Below are 26,402 nucleotides of genomic sequence, written 5' to 3' on the forward strand. Positions count from 1 at the left end.
TACAGTTGGTGACGTTATCATTTCTGACATCAGAAGTCACAAACGGTTACTTTACTATCAAAATCTGCCCCCTAGCTCTGTGCTCAGTTTTACCAACTGAGTAGTCCTAATTTTAGGACTTCCATTTAAAAAACACAAACACAGTAGTTACGAAGTACATCAGCTTGACCGCACCAGGAACTAACCTTGGGAGATGGCTACATGAAGGCTGTGGGACGTGCTCTTCTAGGACGTCCTAGCTGCCAGAAATGTGAGTGGCACCGCTGGGAGCGTGTCTGGACGGGACCCGCGTGCTCCAGAAGCGGTAGCAGAGGCTGCAGCCCTCCGGGAGGGAACACCGAAGTGCCACCGCTCACAGCACAGCACTGACACAGCTTCAACCCATCCTGGCCTGGAAAGACTACCCTGGAGAAGGACCAATCCACTGAAACGAGTGTTACAGAGGCTCTGAGGTTTTCGTAGTGCAAGGCAAATGCAATTCAGGCTCCGCTGATGTTAATTCCCATTTCTCGCTGCTCGGATAAGCACGTAGTGACAGCTTTCATGAGGCAGGGACCTGTCCATTGGAAAATGGATTACGACGACCAACTCTCGCACATAAACTGGTGAGCAACCATCTAATGGTCACTAGAGAGACACCACAGGCCTGTGCTGGTGACCTAGAGGTGAAAAGACTTTCTTTGTCCATCTGCATCCCCGAAGCTTTCAGACCCCTGATCAGGGGGGAAGTTCTGATCTAAACGACCATTAATCTCCCTTAAGGTGAAAAGGTCGGAAGAGCAAGTTATTCAATGTTAACTGGTTTTTTATGCCAGCAAAAAAGCGGCTTTATTTCCAATGCTGTCTTAAAGTATACAGCAACACTGAAACATCCAAACTTTCACAGTGATTTTTCGAAAGTGATGTCAGCTTTTAGACAGATGACAAGGTCCACACACAGTGTCAGCCCCCCACAGCTGTGTCCATAGCCATACCAACAATGCCACACAATGGCGTCCTTAAATCCCATAAAGGCAAGTGACAATGCCCCAGAATGAAGCGATAACGTATTGGAGCTGCTGACAATCAGTCTTTAACATGTGTTATCCATTTGACTGCAGGTGTAAATCAGCATTTCAATGTCAAGTTGCTAATTTAAGGCTGTATGGTCAAACAGCCAAATAGCATACCCCAGGAAAAGCACAAGTGCATTGTTAAAGTAGGTCAAAGTCACTGCAAGTCAGGGAACACAGAGGAAAAGTTCCACATCAATAAACCAGCGTTTGTGCTATGAGAGATATATATTTCATGACACAGTAGTACTAAATTAAATTAAACATTTGCCAGAGCTCAGACTACAGTGTGGGCACAGCCATCATTCTGTTGCTGCTCGGTTGACTTTGGTGGCGTACGTGCTGCCAGCGTATGTGGCTGCAGAACCGAGCTCTGCGGCTCTACAGTGTGACGTGAATTAACACGGCTCTCCAAAGGATACGGGTCACATTTCCTCTGCTTTCACTTAACTGTGCCACCTCATGGATGTGCATTAACTTTTCCCCCCTTTAATTTCCATGTTCAGAGAAATAAGGAAAATATCTGCTGCCATTTGTTGCATTTGAAGTTCTCTGAAAGCCGAGTGCATGTAATTTTTCAAAAGAAACCAAAGACTGAAAGTATTTTTTTCATCCCCTCTCCTGTTACTAGGAAAGTAGTTAACTTAAGACCCTGATTAACATTCCACTGAGCTGCGTCAAATGGTTCTTCCTCTTATTGTTATTTAGCTTTACAACATTTTCTACCAACTCACTCATAGCAGCTGTTTCAGTACAATGGGAAAAAAAGAAAATGAGTAACATTTTAGTGGGTTATTTAATGGGAGCCTGGAACTGGCAAAACATAAAACTGCATTCAGAAATGTTGCATCTAAGGGAACTGCAGCCTTCCTAATGATAGCCCAGGTTTTGGGGTTTTTTTGTCTCAGTTTCACTGAGAAATTCAGAGCAACAGTAGAAGCTTCTGCTTATTCTCATGGACAACTACACATAAAAAATACGCACAGAACATTTTGTAACAAATTGAGCCTGGGTGATTTCTCATGCGTACACTGCAGGTAAGTACAAAGGTAACTGGCTATGCGCAAAGAGAGCTGAGACCTCTGCAAGTTCAGGCACTGACAGTCCCGCCACGCCATTGCTCAGAGAGGAACCTCTTCTTCTGCAGGTGGCCTGCTGACGAGTCAAAGACGGGACCGGGTTCCCAGGCAGGATGAGTAGGGGCGGGTAGGCGTGGAAGACCCTCTTCTCACTGCCCAGGGCTGACACTGCGGCAGACAAGCAGTCTGTGTACCGCTGCGTGAGCTACAGCTCCTGGAGGGATCAGGAAAACGCTCACATCACTTTCTGTATTCACGAGCTGGTGTTTGAATTCAAATTAAGTTCCCTTTTATTTAGGAAGCATTCAGGGATGGTCTGAGAAAAAATGAAGGCCATACCTTCAGGCCTCCTGCTGTGTTGCATCAGGTTGCCCTTGTCCCTTCTCCACAGACACGCTTAAACGCAGTGACGGATCTGTTAGGTTGGGGCTGTTGAACCCAAGGCATACTGCACGCGTCCTGGAGCACTGTGGTGCTTAAGCAGATTTACTAGGGGGTTATGGAAAGTGCCCAGACATAGCTTTCCTGTGTGCCTCTTAACCATCACTCTTTCTCGTCCATTCTTCAGGTCTCAGGGGGACGGAAAGCAAACCACAGGACAGATGATGACAGCCTTGGCACATTGCCTTAAAGCGAAGACGGTGCAACGAGGAAGGAGCATGCACACTAACCTACCTGTGATTTCTTCCAAGTTTATTCACACAGGATGATGGTGAGAGTTTTTGCAGATTTAGGCACGTTGGTTACATATTTTTTTCTTCATTCTCTTTTTGCTTTGACTGCTGGGAAAATCAGCAGTGGAATGGAAAGCGGCAAGGGAAAAGAGGAGCCAGACAAACTATTGTACCATTTGCCCCCACTTCTATTGATGCCAAGGAGCAACCTTGTGAACTCTGAGTCCCTTGAAAGGGGAATAGGCTTTCCATTTTGTAGTCCAGGTAAAACTATACCTGCTGTTAAACTATTTTCACCAGCACTACACGTGCCCTTGTTTATACTTGCACCCCAAAGCTAACCTTGTCACTGTAGATGCACCGAGTGAGTAACCAAATGGGCCAGGGTTCGGTTTGTGTTTGCCTGCACAGAACTTGGAGAATACAGGACTAGGGGAGAGAAGTAGCAATTCAACGTCCACAGCAAGAATCTACTCTACTAGCAATTCCTAGGGTCTCTCAAACCATCCTTCTGTCATGACTGAATAGCTGCCATTTATGTTTCCTTAAAACCTATTCAAAACCCATGGTCTAAATAAACTGAGCATTTATTCTCTTTTACATAAAGACTGACAAATCCTTTTATATAGTTGTAGCTGTTTAAGACAGAAAGTAAGTCTCTGACTCCACAAGGAAGAGGGAGGAACTCAATCAAGCCTTACTGCTAACAAGTATGACATACAAGAACTGGTAGTGTTGTCATGAAATATGTAATAATACTTACAAATATGTACTGATCACGCAGAGTAAGGTGTGCAGAAAGCATCTGAAATGTTCATAGAAATATCACCCAGCAGTTCAGGTGCTTTTATTTCTGGAACACCTCTAACATTTCTCTCGGTTGTCACCCACGATACAATGATTTTGCCTGCACAGCGCCAAGCTCACCAGGCAAACGATGCTGCAGGAAGAGTCATTATGCTCTGGGAAGCTAGTGAAAGGCTACTTTCTCTCAATGGTTTTTGGTTCATAGTTACCTTGTAAGATTGAAGTTAACATGACAGAGTTAAACACTGCTCTCAAACACTTTCAAACAAGCTTGTGTTTATAGCAAGTACAGTATTATTGGTTATTTGCATTCCAGTATCATCTAAAGGCACTAACAGATATGTCATGGAGGGCCTGAGTAGTAGCAGGAGCCACAAGAACGAGCAGCCCAGATTTCACACACGTGCCCAACCACTGCTGGGCACTCACAATTACAGTTTCACCCCAGCTGCCCATACAAATGCCAGGCTCATGTGCACAAAACAGGCATATTCAAAGATACAGATATATTTGACCAACTAGGTTTTCTCAGTAGAGAGTAATTTAGTAAGACAATACATGAAAAACCCCGGTAAATCTTCAGCTGCGAATAAAACTGCCACTGCCTGGGAGCCAGGGCATGACTCCCTGTCACACCATCACTATTTGAAGGACAGTACTGTGGGGCGGCTTGAGTTCCCTTGATTTTTCCTCAGAAAATTTCCACTAGTAACTAATAATTGGTGGTGGGAGAACATTTGTGTAGCTGATGTCCATAAGTGGGATTTCACAACCAGTTAAGCCAGTCAAAGACCTTGATGCTGCCAAAGGGGTGTGGGAAACAGAAATGGCCCTTCTTATAGCACCATCTGCTTATGTTGGGTTAGGTATTATATCAAACCCTTTGTCTCATCTATAAAATATGGATAAAACCTATGATATCAGAGTGGGGTGTGAGGCTTAATTTAAAAACTAGCAAGAGCTCTGGGTTACCTGGTATAGGAAGTTAAGTGCAAGGTTCTGTCAGTTGAAAACGCAGCCTGCTAATAACTGCCATACTGGCATAAATGGCAAATAAAAAGTGTGCTGGAAGGAAATACTCTACATTCCTAAATAGCCCATCAAAGTGCTCCGCTGCAGTGATGAAACCCATGTGCTGTTCAGTTCCCCAGAAAGTGTATTCCTCCCAAACACAGCATGGCTGCCATGAATTAGGCTCCTGGAAAAAAGATTCTCTCTTCAGGACTCTGTACTGCTACCACAGCCTGGAGAAAGACAGGAGTAGAAAGATGAAACAGGACAAAAGATTATATACAAAAGAGCGTGACAAAAAGTTTTTTTTTTTCAAACACGGCAGCTTTGCACAATACAATAACGTGAATCCCTTGCCCCTTGCTATTACAGCATCAGCCTTCGTGACAGAGGTTCTTGTGGGCAATTTCAGCAGAGGACAAGATTCAGAAGGACATGGTAATCAAATGTGTGTCCCAGCACAGGCCGAGGCATACTGGCAGTACAGTCCTTACGGCCACCAAACCCATTCCGTGGTTAAGAAGAAAATCTCCAGTCTTCAACCGGTATTCACCCACCTGTTTTAACTGAGCGTTAAAACAGATCCAATGTCAATATCCAGTACACATCCTCAGATTCTAGGATAGCACTAGCTTTATCAGACCAACACAAGAACGCAAAGGTGTAAGTATAGAGCCTTCTACTTCAACAGGATGACTGAAAAGTGCTCCCTCCCTAGCAGAAAGGAATAAGCACACCAGAGGTTATGGGGTTCTTCTTGCATTTGTCTTGGGCTGTGGTAGCTGCATGAATCAGATGCTGAAAGGGTCCGGCATGAAGCAGAATCTGATTTAAATGAACTGTACACACAACCATGTGCACTTTTTAAAAAAAGAAAAATAGTATTAAAATTTTGGTTTCATTTCCCCCTTTCCCACTTCCCTTTCTCAGTTGACAGTCAACCAGCTGGTTAACTGCTCTGAACGTGCACACTCATTCCCATGTTTAACCAGCGCTCCCAGCGGGGCACTGTGCAGCCATATGCTACACCACCACTTTTTAATATTGAACCACAGCACACTGCCACTTCCTTACGCTGGTGGCTGCGCTCTGAGTGACAGCACCTGCAGGAGCTCAGCAAAAGCAATTGCTTCACAGAGAAGCAAGATACAGTTGATATAGCTTCTTGCCACAGAACGCAGCAGGAAAAGGGAGCTGTTGCCTCCAGAGACAATATGACCATGATGGATGATGTCTTGCTGTTACGTGGTTCCTGTTGAGTGTGTGACCATGCTCTACTCTGGTTTTGCTCCTCCTATGAACACCTCATATAGATCTTAAAAGGGAAGATAAGTATCTGACAATACATGTAAAAATTTTAACCCAAAGCAAACTTTCAGGAAGCCTTTTCCAAACATGTATGAAGTGTTCAGGTTTTTTCTTAACCAAACAACAAAAAGTACCCCAGTTCAACAGCCTTTTTAGCGAAGCCAGATGGTAAAAAGATGATAAAGTGGAACAGAATACAGCAAGCTCACATTTTCCACAAGGTTACTCCCCTCCCCTATTTAAAAATACCCCCAATTATTTCTTAAATAGCATGACTTTTTAAAACAAAATCACAGACAATTTTAATAAAAACCATAATGTGTGAAATATTTTGGAATATCCCTTAAAACACGTTTCCACCTTTGACCACCTCTAAAGCACAAAAAAGCCTTCAGTAAAGCGAGAAGTCTGCTGCAACTTTTATGCAAGTTAATAGCACTGACTACTCAGCAAGAAAAAAAACCACAGTCAAGCCTTCACTTCAGAGCACTATTTACTTAAAGATGAATTACTTGACCTTTTGGCAGTGTACAATGGAACAGAAGTCAAAGACACACAAGTTCTTCCATTCTCTAAACAAATTCAGCCCCATATCTATAACAAATTACCTTTGTGTTAGAATAGAGCACGCTTTTTGGAACAAAATGTTTAAGCTAATAAAGCTTCATGGAAGCCTCAAAGAGGGCAGATAAGTCTTCTTCTGTTTGGGGACGTGGTGATAGTTTAGTCACTCTCTCCTGCAAGATTAAAGAAAAACTGGATTATAGAAGGTTGCCAATAAAATTAACCAAACAGTAGCTGAACTATGTGCCTTTGTACTAACGTCCTTCACAGAGAATAACAAGGCTTTGCAAATAAGTAATCAAGTAATTAAGGTTGAAGCATCATCAACTGTACAGTACTTTCAAGAATATATTAGTTTAAATTGCCTATAATTAAATACACGGAAGCAAGATTAAAATGCAGTTCAGCTGCAAAGTCAAGTACTTCAAACACAGGTCTTGTCAGTCACAGATGTCAGTACAGTGGTGGGTAGTATCCTGGGAATACAGTTCATTTTAAAATTCATTTGTCAGCATTGCAACTAGGAGGCCAATTTTTAGGGACCAAGATGTTCAAAAGAAAACATGTCTCAAAGCCCAGGAACTGCCATAGATGGGGAGACTAAGCAGCGCTTGCAACTCAGACTCTGAAAAAGAGGCACAGCAAGGGATGGTAGTGAAACTGCTGAACAGCTAGCCTGACACTTTGGAATCAGAATACAAAATAGTTGCGGTTGGTCTTCATTTGGATGGTGATTCAACAGAATTTTCAGCTGCTGAAGTCCCACCAACTGAAATGAAACTCAGGTATATGCTTCACTGTCCTGCTTGACAAAATAACCACAAAGGCAGGGATGGCAATTCAGAAAAGCCCCACGCCACCGAGGAGGTGGAGCTCTATTAGCGCAGGTATTCAGTTACTGCAGAAACACGCAGCTGAAAGGGCCTAACATTAGTGTACTGGTTACGATCAGTACTTTTATGCTTTCAACAATCAATGATTTTAACATTTATGGAAAGATTGGGGAGAGTTACAAACATCTGCAAAGACAGAGGCCAGGCCTACACTAGGAACGCGTTATCTTTAGATGAATGCGGTGTATTTTGGCAAGATGGAGTTTCTTCTGTTACCACCTGTTTCAACATCTCCCTCGTGGAAGAGGCTGTCCCAGCAAAAGCTCTAAATTTCCCCCCCCTTTTTCACACATGAGACGGTGGATGTCGTTTGCTAGGGGCCTTGCCTGATGCACCAAGTGGGATGCCGGGGAAGGGGCTCCTCCAGCCCCCCTGCCTTGGGGGGAGGCTCAGCTCGGACAGCCTCCCGAGCGGAGCACACACCGCCGCCGCAGCGCAATGCCGCAGCGCAATGCTGCAGCGCAACGCTGCAGCCGCTCCACTTCCCTCTCAACCCACGGGGCTGCAATTTGTGGACAGGCTGGATGTGGTTACACAGCAAAAGAGGCCGCTGCACTGTGAATTTAATGTGAAAGGTTGGTCTAGCGTGGTGAGGAAGTCAGCTGTGAGATATTCACAGTTCATAATCACGGTCAGCACGGTTAGCATGGCTTGTGATGAGTCTGAAAAGTGCAGCTTTGTGTGCGTAACTCTACCTCGACGAGAAGCTTTGCTGGTGCAGCAGTAGCAATCCAAGGATGCCTCTTTCCCCATCCCTGACCAGCGCTGCTATGCACACAGATCCAGCCAAAGAACAGGCTAAGATTCTTCTATGCAGTTTTGAAACCAAACGGAAAATTCAAACATCACTAGGGCAAAAGTATGTTGGTTTTTTTCAGACTCAAAATATGCAAAATAGAACAACTCGGTGCTCAAGTACTCAGTAAATTCATCAGGCTCGTATTAGGACACTCTGGGCCAAATTACAGTTTTGCAGCCCTGTGCACCAAGATGGCCAGAGTTATCTGTAAAGTCACACAGGGTGACAGGAGACGATCACCCTGACAGGCTGTAGCATTTCCCAGCTATATCGACAGAAGGCTGCAAATGGATGCTCCTCCTGTACGCCTCGACACAGAGGCACCAGTGCTCCCTCGGCACAAGCCTGCTGGTATTTGCTGGTACCCAGACAGCAAGGCCCCAGCTCACCCAGTCTGACTCAGTGCACTCTGGTATAGTGCCAAAAATGAGCAACTCCTGGCTCATCAGTGGTTCAGCCCCAGTGTAGCTGCCTCAGGGATCTCTGCAGGGGGTGAGTGGGCTAGAGAACAGCCCTTCCACCAGCTCTCATTTTCAGCCCTCCCCATCTCCCCTCAAACACCATCACAGGGCTGGCCACCTTAGACCTTGGGACAGCATCTTCCTTGCTAGACTCACTGCTGTCTGTAAATAGGATCAATTTCAATAGACTCACTTAGAAAGGAAAATAAAATTCTGTTTTAACTTCGAGTATAAATGTTTGTCCCAGCAGAGCTCCCACCCCAAACCCTGGCAGATTAGATTAGGTTTTGTTTTCCTGCAGCCTGCGCTTCACAGTGTGGAATACACCCCGCACGCTTATTAGTGCTGTCACCACTGTACCACTCTGCCTTGTCGATGTGAATGGGTCAGTGCTGTATTCCAAAGAAAACCTACTGCAAGATGAAAAAAAAAAAACAAAACAACTAAAAATTAAACTGTATGGACTACCTCTGTGGGTAATAATGGACTATTAAGGAACACTAACACATTTTCATCGTGCTACATCTCATATACAAAAATGAGGTTTGAGAAACTATTAGGTTATCTCATTTACACAATACAATTAATCATCAATGCCGTGAGATGACAATAAATGAATTAAAAGTCAATTTGAGCTAAGCTAACAAACAAACAAAAAACAGCTTCAACATCTTTTGGTGAAGAACCTTCCTCCTCCCCCAGCTATGCAAAACATGCCTTCAGTCAGATGTTGTGCTTCTGATGACCCAAACCCAATTGTTTTAAAGGAACATATTTATCAAAACAAACCTCCAAAACGCCCCGTAACAATTTACATGCATAACCTATTGGATGGGTGCTCAGGGACCTTAGTTTTCTTCCTGGCTTTACCACTGCTCTGTTGTGTGTGATCCTAAGTAGTTGTACCTTTGTGTCATTCTCTCAGGTACAAAATAGGAATATTAGTATTTACGTTCTGTTATAAGTTGCTTCTTTATGAATGAGAAGCACTAGACATGGTAAGAGGAACTGCTGTAAAAAGTGAATAACCTTTCAGCCTTCAAAATTTTCATTTTCTCTGTAGTGTTTATTTCCCTTGCTACTTGTTAGAAATAAATCCTAAGTGGACAGAACAGTCCATAGCATATGAATCAAACTGTCTTTTTACAAGGAAGATGCCGGATTTTGCTTTTGGAGTGGTGTGTTGCTTTTTGCCGTGTCTTTGTGAGCACTGAAACAATAAAGGGTATTACAAGTTTAATCTATATCATCCCAGGGGACCTTATTTCAAATTCTGATGGGGGTCACTGGAACAAAAAAGCCATCTGGGAAGAAAAGTGCAACTTCTCAATATGGAAAAGTTTAATGCAAAGTGAGCTCGATCATTCTTACCAGATAGCATTTGGTATTAAGGCTTTATCTATAACCCATCCTGCATACATAATTAACAGAGAGAGTTATGATAAAGCAGTATCTTCTACAAAAACCAAAGGTCTATGAAAAACATCCTCTTTTTTAAAAATGTGACAGAAAAAAAAAACCAAACGGAAAACAAACACCTAGCCATTCTTTCTGAATCCATGTGAAGACCAGACTGCAGCATGCACTCCATCTCACTGAAAAAACTAAACTGTGCAGAGAAACAAAATACAGTTGACTATCCATAATTTTCTCCATTTTAATTGTTTTCATGTAGGACTAGAAATAACATTTGCTTGAAAAGAAACACTTCTGATTTTTTCAAATATCTGCTCTTTTTATTTGACAAGAAAAACTGTTTTGCTTTCTGTCTTACCTGAGGCAGAGTGCCTTTGACTAATGCGGGGATGTCTGCTTTAGAATAACCAATTGCAGCTAAGCCATCATCAACATTCAGATCAAACAGGAATTTCCGGAGCGTGTCTGCCAAAATAAACCCCGCATCTTTGATTCTGGCAGTGCGGATGTCAGCTCCTAAAATAAGACATAATGCCTTGACTGTAGGGTAGAGAGAGAGGAGGAAGCCTGTTCTGGACTTAATTTAATCATAATATCAGCTGAATACATATCCATACATAACAGTCACTGCCCTAAAAGCAACACGAAGTAAAAAGAGGAATCACTTTTCATTTTATAGTTGGAATAGTTTGTAAAGGGTGAAATAAAACAAGATCAGGAGAAGCAGGTAACTGCTGCCAGAAAGACTAACTGCCATATGAGGTTAACTTCCTTTCCCTCTGCGCTTACAGGGAGAAGCACTTTTCGGTCTGACTAACTGCTGGGAGGAAAGAAGCTAAGGCATGAACGTCAGTGGTATTTATTTTTATGAACATTGTGCCAAACGCTAACTTTAAGGCCTTGAGTTTGCTGACATCTAGAGGAGATGGAAACCACTGACTATTCTGTTCAATTACACATTCAAAGAGAGGACTAGAGCATGTAGGCTGAGAAACACAGGAGACGACAGGGCAGTGTTCAAGGGGTTAAGTAAATCCTAAACTTAATGCTATTAGACTATGTGCTGACTTGCGTAGGATAACGTAGAACTGAAGAGGAGGAACTGGCATCTTTGAAACACCTACTGAACAGTAATGAAAGCATCAATATAAAATTAACAATATTTCTTACACAATAGCTTGCTTCCCCTCCTTCAGTGAATGGTCAGGACTTATTTAAAAGTAATAATAAAAACATGTCCAGATAGACATTCCTCCATACGATTTCTTTTCAAAGTAAGCTGAGCTATATTTGTTCTCTGTGTAACCTCCATGATGTTACACCAGAACTATGTTAGGTCCAAGTGCCATACTGAGAGATGACTGTGAGCACAACATAGCTACAGTAAAAATATTTTCTGTGATCCTCACACAGTTCAGTGTAACATTCAAAGGGGGCTAAGTGAACAGGAGACCAACATGCTCATTCGAGGAGCTCAGGCATTCGGGTAGTAAGACTGGCAGTACTGTTGTAGAGAATGGGAAAAATTGATAAATAAGGTATGACAGAGTCTTGTACGAAGTCTTATGCTATTGGGATTATGCCATGCAGTCTGAGTTTACCCTGGGTTTTGCTGTGGACAACTAACTGGGACGTAAATCCAGTATCTTCAGATTGTAAAGTAAAAGGGAAAGTGAGGAGGGAAAAAAAGGACAGTAAATGTGAAGGGCAGTTTGAAAATACTGCTATAGTTCTAGTACTTTTTTGCTCAACCTAAAGGATACATCAGTCTTTGATTGCATTTAGAAAATTTCTGGCCACATGCACACCTATTTCAACTGTTTAAGAATCCACCCAGGGAGGTATTAAGCTTTTTCTGGCTGTACCCAAATTCACAGCTGTAGATACACACAACATAACTATTTAGTAATCTGCTCCATGTCATAAAATACCTTCTTAGTCATTGCATTTGGCAACATGACAGATTTGAATCAGCTACTGTAGTCGGTTGGACTCTGGACTGGAATCAGAAGCAAACACCCCAGGTGGGAATTAACAAATGCAATTCCACGTGACATGGTTTCGGCAAAGTCCCTTTACAGCCAGTCAGACAATAACATAGTTTACATTTCTTTTGAGAAAATTAACAGTGTCCTGGTTTTGGCTGGGATAGAGTTAATTTTCTTCCTAGTAGCTGGTATAGTGCTGTGTTTTGGATTTAGCATGAGAATAATGTGATAGCACACTGATGTTTTAGTTGCTGTTACACGAAGTCAAGGACTTTTCAGCTTCCCATACTCTGCCAGAGAGGAGGTGCAGAGGAAGCTGGGAGAGGGCACAGCCAGGACAGCTGACCCAGACTGGCCAAAGGGCTATTCCATACCATATGATGTCATGCTCAGTATATAAACTGGGGGGAGTTGGCCGAAGGACAGTGATTGCTGCTCGGGGACGGGCTGGGCATCAGTCAGCAGGTGGTGAGCAATTCCATTGTGCCTCACTTGCTTTGTATATTCTTTTTCCATTATTTTTGTTGTTGTTGTTGTTGTTGTTATTATTATTATTATATTTCAATTATTACACAGTTCTTATCTCAACCCATGAGTTTTTTTCACTTTTACTCTTCCTATTCTTTCCCCCATCCCACTGTGGGGGGAGTGAGCAAGCAAGTGGCTGTGTGGTGCTCAGTTGCCAGCTGGGATTAAACCATGACAGAGCTTTTATAGACAGAATTTATGGCAGCAGTTGATACCACAAAACCTAAAAGAACGGCTTTTTAACCACCTGTTTTAAAATCAAGGAGCCACAGTCAATTTCTCTGATATGCAGTGCTGGCCAGTTATCCAGAAATATTTTCTTAGTCTACTTTGAGTTGTATGTTATTGCTGCAGGAACACAGACATTTTGCAGCTTAGTATATGATTCCAACTAGGTTTTATGTTCTGGTTTTGACCATAGGCAGGACTGCATACCTCACAGGAAGGCTGAACAAACCTCATAGCCAACATTTATAAAATAAATGGAATTTTCCCCCAATGTATTTTTTCTGACCATGTTGTTTTACATCCTCTTTAAAATACTGTGATATTTTCATTGTCTATATAGAAGTCCCACTCTTCTTCGAAACCCACAATGCTTTCAGATTACTTATACAAGGAAGTCATACATGTGACTGGATTGCTGTGACTTGCATACTGTGGTGGTGCATCTTTAAGCGACCTAACCACTCATCTGTAACACATAGAGAAGGCTGACCATACAAGGGACTGAACACAAATTTTCCAAATACCGGGAGAGTTGCCCTAACCACTTTCTCTCTACTCTCTACACTGCTGTGCATGTGACTGTGATTGCTCATTAGCAAGCATGGGTATTAGCAGCAGTTTAGCTACAACAGAGTCTAGTGCAAACAAAAAACCTGACCTTATATATAAATACATCAGCCCACCGCAGAGCCATGCTGTCACAGCCAGACTGCTAACAGCTCCAAGATTACATCACTGAAAGCTAGTTTATTACACACAGTCATGCTGGGGTGCAACGAAGAGGTATCCTTTCTCTAGGACACCTTCTGGTGATGGGTTGCACAGATAACAAAGCACTGTAGGAAAAGATAATCTTTAAATGAGCTGTCAGCTTACAGCATTTACTTTTATTCTGCTAAGAAGCAGAAAAGGCCACTTTGTTCATTAACTCACTTATGAGCCATCACAGATGTGTCCACAGAATAGCTACTCCATGCTTTCCCTTGACATTGGCCACTGAGAAATTCCAACACCTACAAACAAGTTTAGGCCTACATTAGAAAGACTGAAACCCACAGTTGCGTGCCACTGAAAAAGAGCAGGAGTGATTCGGAACATCGCTCTGTCCTAATTCATTGCCACAGCAGGAATTTTGTTAGGCAAAATGCTTCCTTTTAGCTAACAGATGCACCCAAGTACTGGTTTGTTTTATGGTATCTACTCTAAAGTAACTACTCTGCATAAAGCACCAACAGCATGCCAATCACAGCTACTCTCTCCTGATTCGTAACAGATCTACAGCCAATTTCAGCTGTCCAGTTTTCTAGCCAAGAAGCAGATTTCTCCAGCTTGCTTCTCTAACTACATCATCCATTATCAAAATTTAGCATTATTCTACCTAAGTTTGCATTATGTGTAACTCGGACTCCAGAATCTTGTTTTTTAAACTTAAAACCTCTGCAACAACTAACTACAATTGCTTGTACACATTTTTTTTTTCCCTCCCAAAAAGACATTCTGGAAAGAATTCCATTTGTATGAGTAATTTGTATCCATAGAGATTCCTACCTAGTATCTCTGCAGCTTCCAAGTGCCGCTCAGGATGTATCTGTGCAGTGAAAGCAAACACTGCTGGGGATGTCAGCACCACAGAAAGGCCATGTGGCTGGGGCGAAAAGAAAAAAAGGAAGAAAAAAGAATAAAATCACATTAACAGGACATGTACTTTCAACTTGAATGTGCTTTAATGCTTATTAATGTGAGATAACAGAGAATTTAAATGTATAATATGAAAACAAAGATAAACCAAGTTTTACCACTAAAGAGTGATCCACATTATAATCCTTTGGTTTATAAGTTTTCACCAAACCAGAAATAGGGTAAGACATTCCATGGCTGGAATAGAGAGCAGAGAGAAAGTCGTTAGGGCAGCTCTCCTGGTATTTGGAAAACTTGTGTTTAGTCCCTTGTGCGGTCAGTCTTCTGTATGCAAGTCCCTTAGGTACAGGTACTCAAAAGGTATTTAGGTACAGATATGGTATGGATATTAGGTACAGACAACCCTCACCCTTCCGCACCTTAGGGACCTAGCTGTCAAAGCCAGCACCTCCTTACTTTGTGAGTGTGAACTTATATTACTCCACTGACTGGACTGAGAGATGTTCAGTTACTACAGTAATACAGATACGCCAAAAATAGTATAATCAGCATCCCTACCTGATCACACTGCCTGAGAAAAATAAACATTAATTTTGAAGTATAATTAAAGAGTGGATTTGCTCAAACAAAAGGAATGAAAGGAAGGTCTCTGAAGAGAATGACTGCTAATAACTTCTCCGCACAATTCAGGCTCAGGCTTTGCTTCTCTGAGATTTTCACCCATAGAAAACTACATTGCCTTGCAATATCAATTACAGCTCATTTCGGCCTGCTAAATGCCTACCCCACAGACAAACTTACAGACAATTGCATCAGTTCAGGAATGGCACAAAATTACCTCATTGCTGTCTCACTGCAGAACAGCTGGCATGAAAATCAACATTTTAAATGCCATTGATGTTTTTTTTTTCCCCTAACTATGGTTTTTACTATCAAAGAAGGTAAAGAAGGCCATGTTTCGTAATTTTCACGTGATTGGATTTGAGTATCACATGCCAGAATACACAATCCTCATTCACAAAAATGCCAAGAGCCCATCAATTTCTCACAACACATGGCTCCCCCTGCATCACAGGCCATGCTACAATGTCTTATTATATATTCAGCAACAAAGGCAGTGATGTCTTTGACTCTCTGAAACAAACACTAGCTAGAAGCTGAGCTCGGATGGGGTTAACATTTTTCTGTACTCACCAGAGATGAACACCAGCATTGCCAAAGCCAATACCAGCAAAAGCACTTGCTAGGTGCATGTTGGCTCTTGCTTCACGGTCTTCAGGGTTTCTGATGGCTCTGTGCACCATGGAGACAATGGTACCAGTGAATTCACAAACGGATTGGTAATTCAGGATGGAGAAGCGAGAGAGGGCTGCTTTATCGACAGAAACCTCTAAGATAAGCTGAGATGAAAACGCTGGAAATAGGACCAATTCACACTTCAGTCAGAGAACAATCCTGCTTCTGGATCAGTAAGTAGATCAAACTGGTTCAGCGAAGGGCAAGTTTCCTTTCACTTTTCTAAAAACTGAGTAAATAGAGTGAATTTAGCCATATTCACCTCAGTGGTGGTTTCAACAATTCTACTTAGGAGCTTTGACAATCCTATGTACGGCTCCAAGATCACCCCAGCTTTCTCACCGTCTCATTAGGTGGTGGTCTAGACCCCACCATCTGTGCGGGAAGAGGACAGGGTTCCTTGCCTTCCTACGCATCCGACTGCTTGTGTAGTTTGACAACATGGAGAAAAAGTCTCATGAATAGATTCCACAGGAACAATAAACAACTACTTTGACTAGATAGGTACTGTAAAAAAGTCTTTTACAAAAAAAAAACCCACGTTGATCTTTAATAGAAGTGCACATGGTATACAAAAGCTGTATACAGGTTAAAACCTTATTGGTAGGGATCAAAACTAACTCCCAGTTAAGTCAATACTTAATCTAAATTAAAAGTCTTCTAAGTATGAACTAGTTTTCAGTAAATGCATAATTTTGCACATTTGTAAGTACATGTGGTTACTTTCTTGATGGATGCATAAGTATCTTAATTTACACTGAAGGTCACAGAAATTACATCAGCAGTTATTTCGTTCAGTGTGTTACATATTCCCCTTATACTGTAATAGAAAGAGAATTCTTGAAAAAATATGTGAATGCTCCTCGCATATTTACTGAGCAGCTTGAAATACCTTTAACTGAGGACTCCTAAAATAGATTCACAGAGGCATTAAAAAGCTACCTCCTCAAGACAACCTAGTAACCCTAATTTTACTTTCAAGTTTATTTGAAAAACTTCTTGCTTTATTTAAGAGAAATCCAGGGTAGAAAATGAAGGTTTAATGTAGTAGTTTGCCTTATTTTAGCCTAAAATTAAATTTCTTCTAAGTGTCCCTTTTTGGGCACTGAAGACAGAACATACTGCAAGGGGGGTGGCTGTTAAATGTATTACCTTTTCAAATATTTAGCCACAATGCGCAGAGCATGAAGAGCCCAGACATCACTGATGGGGTTGCTGCCTTGGTAAGCTGGTCGGTTGATTGGATTTGAAGGGCAGGGACTGCGCCTGTTGTAAGGAAGAGCGGTGTACGATTCTAGAGCATGGCTAAAAGAAAGGTTAAAAAATGAATTATTTAAGTGGGAGAGCTCCATTTTACTGCCCTGCCGCCCTTTGAATGCAGGTTCTTTTATTTACTTCTGGTGTTTAACAGCTGCCAAAAATAGAAATACAATCTCATAAACAACTGGGAAAATGCTGGGTGGGCACCTCCATAGTGCTTCGCTCTCCAACAGACACAGAGAAAGCAATCCAAACACAGTCACAATCTATCAGCTCACACCATGCTTAAAGTTAGGCTGGATCAACTGGCATCTGGCATGGTGTAATGCTTTTCACCGAAGAGCACTGTGCATCTGCAGTGGGTGTGTTTCCTTTCCGTAGGAAAAGAGGCTTTAGCGCTGGAAGCACTGGAAGCTACCTTTCTTTTAAAAGTATTGACCTTTAAAAAATTAGGAGTATGATATTTAAGCTAAGTGGAACTGCCAACAGTCTCATCTCCCGGATACTCATGAATCTGGCTACATAAAGAGGGGGCACTGCCTACATTGCGACATTTAGATGTACAAAGCTACAGACAAACCATTTTCATTTATACACGAATGCCTCGATTCCATTACAGCCGTTGTAGTTCAGGATACTTCACCAAGCTTCAGAAATCACACAGTTTCATTATACATCTATTACTTTAATATACACAGCACCCAGAAGCAAGGTAAGCTCTGGCCCTCTAAACAGAAACTTCCATGCATTTTGTGCAGTTAAAAGCTGTAGGTTTAAGATGAAAAAAATCGTGTGTCAAGTGAAAAGCACATTATGAGAGAGGTTCTGAAGATGGTCATAATTGGGCTAAGACCTGCCAGCATCCCACAAGCCTTGACAAATTTTTGTTTACACATTGTGGCTTTTATTAGAAAATCCTTGTTCTCTATTCCCTACCATGACTGTGAGATGCTCAATGCTGTCGCAGTTGTGATTAATCATCTACATGATCTCTTAAAAAGGGACACCTGGACTCTTTTGCCTGACAACAACCATCCTGGAAGCAAACAGTTTCTCCAGTGCACTGCAAAAACATTAAAATTTCTGCAAATGAATGATTTGCTTCCATACGTTCTGAGGGAGGTAGTGAAATTAAGTAAGAGGAAAGTATAACAGAGACCATCTTAACAAGAACAGGAAAGGGAGAAAAAAGATCATTCTTTTCTGCTCCTAAAATGTATTTTTTTCTACAATCACGGTAAAAATACAAAATTGTAATAAATTCAAGTAGCAGCCTACACAGAAAACTCACCAAAGCACATCAAAGCCACTGTTGGCCACTATTCGCTCAGGCATAGACAGTGTGTGTAAAGGATCAATGATGCCTAATGTTGGCTTAATGGCTCTTGAAGCGATACCTGCAATATGTAAGTGAGGAAAAGGAGTTAAAGACTTTTTGCAACAAAATGGGACAAGACAAGCTTAAGGTTCAAAACATAACAATAATGAGGGGAAACGATTTGAAACTGTGAAGATAAAAGCAAAGAGATAGAAGAGAGAGTAAGAAGTATCTATGAATCTAAGCCTTACTGATGAAGAAGTCCCTGTGAGAGAGTTGTAAGATTTGAGACGGTTGCCTGAAGTGAATTATAGCAGACAACGTTCTCTCTCCATTTGTAACCCTCCTGAGCAGCCTATACTTTCAAAATGCCTGTGCTGAATGGCATCTACAACATTATTCTTCGATTTGTATCTTCTGTGAACAATCAGAGGGCAAGACTGGTTTGTGTCTATAATCAACTTCTATTGCGAATTGCTGTCTTCAGCATCTGTAATAACCATGCCTTCATATTTTGGTTAAGGGGGCACAGATGTAGCTTTGAAAGAGAGAGACATAGAGACACGCACAGACTGACTACATACAGACTAGAAAACTCTGAGCTATGGTCAGAGCTCCTTAGCACACCCGTTTGGGTCCCAAGTACTGTAGACTATGTGGCATATAAAATCCACACGTTTAGAACTAAAACCTCAAAACACCTATGAAGCTTAAGATGACATTTTAGCCTTAATATTTATTTGCCAGGGATGAAAAGGCCAGAAGAAGACAGTGCCCCTCACTTGCACAGCATCTCAGGCCTGAGGTTTCAAAAAGCAGGAAAAGGAACATTTGGTTGCAATTACACAACAAAGAAACAGAAGTCTTAAAAGCAGAAAGAAAAATACAGAGGAAATAAGGAACAGTTGGTTGACCCTGAATGTAAGTAGAAATTTCCTTTGCAATTAACATTTTCTGCCATTTAAGAACTTGAAGGATTTTAGTTTCCTGTTTTGCCTTCAAACTATAATCCACTGTATTATATAGGTATTTCATTATGTTAATATGCTATAAATTTAATTCAAGGAGGAAACATTTAAGTTCTTCAAATTTGCCTATGGCAGTTGAATCAAACAAAATGACACCTGAAATGACATGCAGTATCCCTTTCTTTCCAGGCAGGGAAATAATGAAGACATTGGAAAAGCAATTGTCTTGAATAGCAGACAGAAAAAAAACTCACCGGTTTTTACTTTTAGTTCTTTGAAGTCAAAAATGGCAACACCAGTGGTTTCACTTCCAGTTCCAGATGTTGTAGGAACTTAAAAGGAAGAATGGGGATAACAACAAATAACAAGTAATATATAATATTGCAAAATAAATAAATAAAAACTCAATAGTAATGCCACCAAAAATATAGGATCCAGGAAATCTTGGAGGTATCCCTGATCCAAAGCCAACAGGTCAAAGAGAAACTGCCACTTTGATCTCTTTTCTCAGTAAAAGGAGTCAAACTCAGCTAAACAAGACAAAATAATGACAAAAACTGTGATTTTGCTTCCACTGAAATAAATAGCAAAATTGCTGCTGAATACAACTAGGGCAGAGGTAAGCCCAAAGGAAGGTGAAACAGTCATGGTAAACTGATTTCACTGGAAATATGATACAGAGTGTAAAACGACTCCCCTTCTCCTACCCCTCGCTCTCCACACATCCTCCTCCTGCTTTACCTGCAATAAGTGGCTTGAGGGGCACAGTGACAGGCTTCCCTTTCCCAATAGGAGCATTGACATAATCCAAGAAGTCTGATGCAGGGCTGGACGCATACAGGTTGGCAGCTTTACAGGTGTCTATTACAGACCCACCTCCAACAGCAACATAGGCATCAAACTCTCCCTTTTTAGCAAATGTAATGGCATCCAGGAAACTGGGAAAACAAGAAAAGCTTTCCAATTAGTCAGGAGAAAAACAGCACATAGAGAAACTAACTGTTAAGACCAGCACACAGGTCACAAGGAGGTGTTCAAACAGCTGTACGGCATGCTGTAAGAGCCTAGGCACTACTGCGAGAAGCACACTGTCAGAAGCAGTACCTTTGGTCTGTTGGTTCCACCCGGACATTATCATACATCTGAAAGTTTATACCATATTTTGCCAAGGAATTCAATACTGCATTTACAGGAGGGAGTTGGGAAAGGTTTTTATCTGTCATCAAACAAACTCTTCTAGCACCAAGATTCTGCAGGTCCTACAGTAACAATGAAATTAAAAAATAAACAACTGGCATAAAATCATACACTGAACTATTTAAATAGTAGTCCAAATCAACTGAACCATTTAATAATCATAAAGCCCACAACCTAGAAATAGGTGGTTATCCTAAAGTTTTTGAAACAGTCTCAGCTAAAGAGGATTAACCATATACACACAGGATGCAGAAAACAGCATAAAGTATAAAACTGCCAAACTTACATAGTTGAGATCTTATGATAGAAGAAAACTAATGATAAAGATGTTGAACAAGTGAAAACCATGTGGAACCACTTCAGACTAGAGTAAAATGTAACAGATTTTTTCGAAATATTTTTTTCCTACACAATTCATGTGACATAAAAAGGCTTTTCCACAGCTTAGGTCTCCCGTAACTGCATCCCAAAGCACGGCATTAAAATTTTGAAAATTTAATATTGAATATTAATTTATTGATGAAAAATCAAAATAAGGTGGCAAAAAGAAGAAAAATAATGCTACATCCTAACCTTTGCTAAATTAATTGTCACAATAGCTATACAAAACACGCATTTCTAACTAATCCTAAAGACAGAAGTTCTGTCTAACTTCATTTACTATCTGAATATTAATTTACAAATTTGCGAACAAAAAAGAAAACTGTTAATGCCATAAATGCCAAGCAGAGAGGAAAAAATGATAAATGAAAATTAATGGAAAGACTCTGATTCATTTTAATGAACACTGGAAGATACGAAAGTGATCTTGAGAAAATCCTGGTGAGTCACCAGGATTCAAAACTTTTTGGATTAAATTCCCTGTCAAAGAAAAATATTGTTGCATAATCCTGGCAAATCAGCAGCGATCTAATTATGCGCTAAGCTGCATTTCATGTACTCACTTATACCACAGCAACGCTGATGTAACGTGCTTCTCTTCTTTACCCAACAATATTTTCCAACCTTTTTACACTGGTATATATGACTACACATACTGCAAAGCAGTGGCAATTCAGACATACCATATATAAGCTTTCCCTTATAGAATGCATTGATAGCACCAGCCGCCCTTTAGAATACAACTTTTCCCCAGTGATGGGACTTGCACTACAGAAGCTTACCATGCCAATCTCTTTAGTAACTCCTTCTCCGTATCGGATGTTCGAAATGGCCATCTACAAAAAAAAGAACATATTTTTTCTCGAAAAATGGAGAAATGGCATCTAGTCCTAAGCAGTCAAAGTAAATATAAATATTTACTAATGTAAATATTTGTTAAATGCCATATTTGGAAGTATACAAAATACTACTTTAAAATCAAATATATTTTATTAAATGTACCTCAAATGCATAGTCTGTATTTCCCAGGGTAGGCCGTTCAGGGACTAGAACGGAAATGAAACCGTGAAATTAGGGAACAAAGTTACATCAATCTGTATCTCAATACTAGAGCTGACAGATTCCTTTGCTTTTAAAATCACTAATACATTTGCACAGGTCACCTTGGCTTGTCTGGGTAACAGTTACTCATTTTGTCCCTTGTTGTTTGTGAGATTAAATGAACCATGTACTTAATTTGATTCATTTAATTCAGCAAGAGTGTTTTTTCCTTCTTTAAGAATTAATTCCTTCCTATAAAAACTGAGTAAGTTAGCAGGAAGTTTGCATGAGAACTTGTTTGCAGTCTGCAAAGACCAGACCAGCACACAATAAGCAGAACTGAGTTATCTGCAGAGCCTACAGGCTGCTACATATAGGTTGAGAGGTGTTATGAATGTGTAGGGGTTACATGATAACCTTCAGAACAACTTTTAAGACAAATCCATGAGACATCCTCCATACACACCCGGACAGAGAACATCTTTTGTACGTGCGAGAGTAGTAGTGACAGGCGTGTACACTTCTTTTTTACTTCTGCCTAGTCCTGAACTTGCAGGTGAAACTGAATTGCTTGCTTGAAAATTAAGAAACTGCATACATTGCTAATAATAAAGAGAGTTTTAATAAGCATCGGTGTGTCACTATCAAGTTTATTTAGTAGAGAAGATATTTACAAGGATAGTATTTCAGTCACACTCTTTCTCTGCCATGTCATTCTTGCATGAATTTCCACAAAACTCCCCATTTCTCGCATATCTTGATTTTGCCACAAAGTGAAACAAACTGCATCAACTGAAACAGCCCATTCTTCTCCAAGAAAAGATGAGATGAGTCATTCTGCTCTTCCTGCTGAAGTCATGCCTGCTGTCTGCTATATTAATTGAAAATATGCGGTTTGGATTCCGATCCAATGAGTGACGCCATGATAATGAGTCTTAGAGACACTCTGGGGTGCACTGAAGCACTGACCCACAACAGCAGCAGATAGATGTATTAAAATCCTTTATGCACTTTCTATTCAAGCCCAGGCCAGCTGCTATCAGCTCTTTCATTGCCATCTCTTGCCAGGCTGTATGTGTTTGACCTCTCCTGGAGTTTGAGTCTGCTGTACTCTCAGTCATTAATTTGACAGGCTAAGAACATGTCCAAGCCGTTTACTCTCTTGCTTTCTGATAGTATAATAGATGGCCTGCTGTTATATTCTTGAGCCAAACTTAACTTTCAGGAAAAATTTCAGCGAGTTCAAAAATTGCACTGTTTCCTCGAACACTGCCAAGAAACACAACGAACATTTTTTTTCTGCTAGTCACTGTTAAATCGATTCCCACTATTTAGAGACTTACTGAACTGATACCATCTTGCTACATTATAGACTCAATCACTGCCTAAAACTTACAGAGAGGGTTCCTACCTAAGACTTCTTTTTAGCAAGGGCTTAGTTTGAATTGACCGAGCAGGTCATCAAGCAGACAAGCAGAAGAATGAGATTCTATTTCTCAGCTGCACTATTGTCTTGCTGCACGATGGTCTTGGGCAAAACAAATAACTGAACATATATATATAGCTTTTCTGTATGTAAAATGGTAATTCTTTAAAAAGTGTCTTAATTGAAGCATGCGAAACCAAGGCACTCAGAATTACACACTGCTGAAATTATGGCCCAAAATACTAATTTTTATTGGATCTGGAAACTGGCCAGCACACAGATAGCTACTCCCATAGCCTTCCTACAGTCAGTGCAAACAGAAATTCCTCCCGGGGTGACTCGGTCACTCGGTGCAGCTCTCCTGCTCTTACTCCACAAGCCAGGCCTACGTGAGCTGCGTTCTCGTGACTGACTGTATAAAAAGCCTATGGAGATGACATTCCCCGAGCCAAAGCGAATACCTCCTTTTTATCCATATCGCTTCCTGTTTCTTTTCTAATGTAACAACAGATGCGTACTTTTTCCCCTCAAAAGCAGATCTAAAGTTGAGACGGCTCAGGTGATGACAGCAGCAGCCAGAGGAAATTTCTGATCAGCTTGCTTCACGGTAAGGGGAGGGAGGGACAGGGTGCATTAGTTGCGGCTTATGTGGAAACAGTGAATCTCTCCAACAATAGCCACTATCACTGTACAGTTGCAAAATAACAGACTGCTTACCTTGTCCTTTAAACTCTTCTCCTTCCTACCTGTTACCTGCACCCTCTGCCCAGGTTACACTGATCCGTATGGCTCTACAGGGCCGTGGTCTCCTACAGGATTATTTTTGGAGACGCGCATCAAACCTTACCTTGGGAATAAGTGTGGCCATGGCTTGGGCACCGACATCTAGTTAAAAGGGGGGAAAAAAAAAAAAAAAAAAAAAAAAAAAGAGGCATGGTGAAAAGGAAAAACTAAAGCAGCAAACCGAACCTGTCCTTGCCTAAAAGCCTCCCGTATGCGCCGGTTCATCGCGCCCGACCCCAAGAGGCCTGGCCGGGGAGAAGGCCCCGGCCGGGGAGGAGGCCCCGGCCCAGCCCGGGGCCCGGGGAGCGGCAGGCCGGCAGCTGGGGTCCCGCCGACGGCGGCAGGCGGGCGGGTGCCGGTGGCCGGCCCGCGGGGTGCCCGTGTGAGGCGGGAGGTCAGCGCCAGGGAGGGGGCATCAGGAGACCCCCTGCTAGGGAGCGGCCGCTGCTTTTCACGTTTAAAAGGCGGCTGCCGCCCGGCCTCGCCTCGCCCCCCGCCCCGCTGCCGGCACCTGCCGATGAGGGGAGGAAAACCGGCGGCCCCCGCAGCCGCCCCGGCCCGCCCGCACTCACGCCGCCCGCTGCAGCTGCCGCAGGAGGCGGGCGGCCCGCTCCCGCCCAGCCGCCATCGCCGCGGCTCTGAGGGGCCGAGGCCGGGCCAGCGGCAGCGCCTCCCCCCCGGGGCAGCGGGGGCTCCCGCCCGCCTCCCGACCCCCGCCACTCACCGAGTTCACCAAACCCGAGGACTTTGCACGGCGCCGTCCCGACGCAGCCCCCCACGGCCCGCCCGGGCCCCCGCCCCAGGGTCCCACACCTCTGTCCCCTTGGCAGAGCCAGGAAGCGGCAGCACCCGCGCCTCTGCCCGGGTGACCGCCGCGCTGCTGGAAACGCGCACGCTGCCCAGGGTTTTAGGGTTTAGAAGTTCACCGGTATCGCCCTCAGCAGCATAAAAATACTCACCGGGGGCGTGCGCGCGTGGGAATGCAGCCGTGCCCTCCGGCTGAGCGGGTACAAGGTGGACCCTGTGGAAACTGCCGGAAAATCGGACGTCTGGAACATAAAGCAACTTTTTCTCCACGTTTGCAAGTGCCTTTTGCCCCTGCTTTGCCTAGCTTCTTGCACCGAAGGCTTGGTATCGCGAGCCCATTCCTGCCACTGGCAAGTCCGAAGCAGCCCGCGGTGGTGCAGGCTGCCCAGCACGGCGGCGAGAAGCCTTTAAGAGGCAAAGAGCACCCCTTACGCAAAGCCCGTAGGTTGAGCGCTACAGTCAGTCCATCGGTGCCACCCAAACCCCTTCAGCTTCAAGGCGTACGTACCCCTTCCGCCCTCAGCAGCCGCCTTACACAGACCGAGGTTTTGCGTTTTGGTCGTGCTCAAGCTGCCATCCTACTGACCTGATACAGAATGAGGTAACGGGACTGCTACAGAGTCACCTAGCTTTTCCAAAAGCTCATTTGCAGCAAAATGTTATGTTATCATTAACCACTCACAAGTTTACGACTTGAAATTTTGACAACTTAATTTACGTGAGATTGCTGACGCTTGTTTTACTACCCCTCTTACCAGGAACGGCATCCTTCCTGTAGCTAAGCCACACATTGGGACAGCAAATTGTATTTTTTATTTCAACTGTACTTGAGTTCAAAGTGCACTACAGAGTTCAAAAGAAGTAACAAGCAGAAGTCTGAGATCATTTCCAATATCTGCTCTCAAACCGCTTGGTAAAGAAAAACACTGCAAAACTATTTCTATGAAATGATGGATTACTATTAATACAGGGAGAAATTTAGGTTTTAACCTGCTGTTCAATACAAACCTTTTTCTGATGAATTCAATGGCTGGTCACCAGCTTTGGCTTCTTTTATTAATCAACAGAACTCTCTGGGAAATCTGTACAATTTCTTAGGCCCTGCAATAAATCTCACAGTAAGTTTTCACGTTCCTTTAGTAACCGAACCGGAATACCACAGAGCTGAGCGGCAGAAGTTGACTTACAGAGCAAGAGCTCCACCGTCAGGCCACTTGCCCAGAGCACAGAGCAGCAGCCACCTCCCTGGTATCTGTGTCCCAGCAAGCGGTTGGTTACTCAATCAAAACACCAGTTACGGCTGTGGTCCACCCCCAGTCCCAGTTACCTGAGCAAGAGACAGCTTTGCTCAGCTCCAGTCCTGCCTGGAAATGCTGCAGCCACGGCCACAGCCGTGAAGCAACGTCACCTGGCTGTCCCTGCGAAACTGGGGGAGAATTCAGCCCCCTCCATGCACCACCCACTCCCCTTGGACGGAGA

At 42.6% G+C, this 26,402-nt stretch overlaps 2 protein-coding genes across 8 annotated transcripts in view; both read right to left on the reverse strand.

The window, feature by feature from the left end:
• VXN (vexin) overlaps nucleotides 1-3,996 on the reverse strand; it is a 29,947-nt gene extending 25,951 nt beyond the window's left edge. For both annotated transcript variants that reach the window (XR_015703546.1, XM_087752175.1), the window contains exon 1: nucleotides 186-3,996. The gene's annotated coding sequence lies outside the window, so the exon portion shown is untranslated. The remainder of the gene's footprint in view (nucleotides 1-185) is intronic.
• A 725-nt stretch (nucleotides 3,997-4,721) lies between these two features.
• Nucleotides 4,722-26,053, reverse strand: ADHFE1 (alcohol dehydrogenase iron containing 1). 6 transcript variants are annotated; one of them, XM_087752117.1, is made up of 15 exons: nucleotides 24,689-24,744; nucleotides 24,181-24,218; nucleotides 21,869-21,912; nucleotides 21,649-21,702; nucleotides 20,393-20,547; nucleotides 20,030-20,226; nucleotides 19,543-19,620; nucleotides 18,294-18,399; nucleotides 16,895-17,047; nucleotides 15,641-15,739; nucleotides 14,605-14,683; nucleotides 14,357-14,453; nucleotides 10,423-10,580; nucleotides 6,540-6,668; nucleotides 4,722-4,856 (listed from the first exon to the last, which is right to left on the reverse strand). In XM_087752117.1, exons 1-14 carry the CDS (start codon nucleotides 24,742-24,744, stop codon nucleotides 6,585-6,587), a joined length of 1,398 nt encoding a protein of 465 aa, XP_087608243.1. In that variant the 3' UTR covers nucleotides 4,722-4,856; nucleotides 6,540-6,584. The 6 variants fall into 6 exon arrangements, with proteins under 6 accessions (XP_087608243.1, XP_087608270.1, XP_087608253.1 ...); XM_087752144.1 differs by lacking the exons at nucleotides 4,722-4,856; nucleotides 20,393-20,547; nucleotides 24,689-24,744 and adding exons at nucleotides 25,076-25,165; nucleotides 25,932-26,053 and having other exon boundaries at nucleotides 6,407-6,668; XM_087752127.1 differs by lacking the exons at nucleotides 4,722-4,856; nucleotides 24,689-24,744 and adding an exon at nucleotides 24,841-24,904 and having other exon boundaries at nucleotides 6,407-6,668.
• Between the last annotated feature and the right edge of the window lie 349 nt (nucleotides 26,054-26,402).

The sequence above is a fragment of the Nipponia nippon genome, unplaced genomic scaffold (genome assembly GCF_047370975.1).
Source record: "Nipponia nippon isolate SJK-2023a ecotype South Korea unplaced genomic scaffold, ASM4737097v1 scaffold_1, whole genome shotgun sequence".
NCBI lineage: Eukaryota > Metazoa > Chordata > Aves > Pelecaniformes > Threskiornithidae > Nipponia > Nipponia nippon.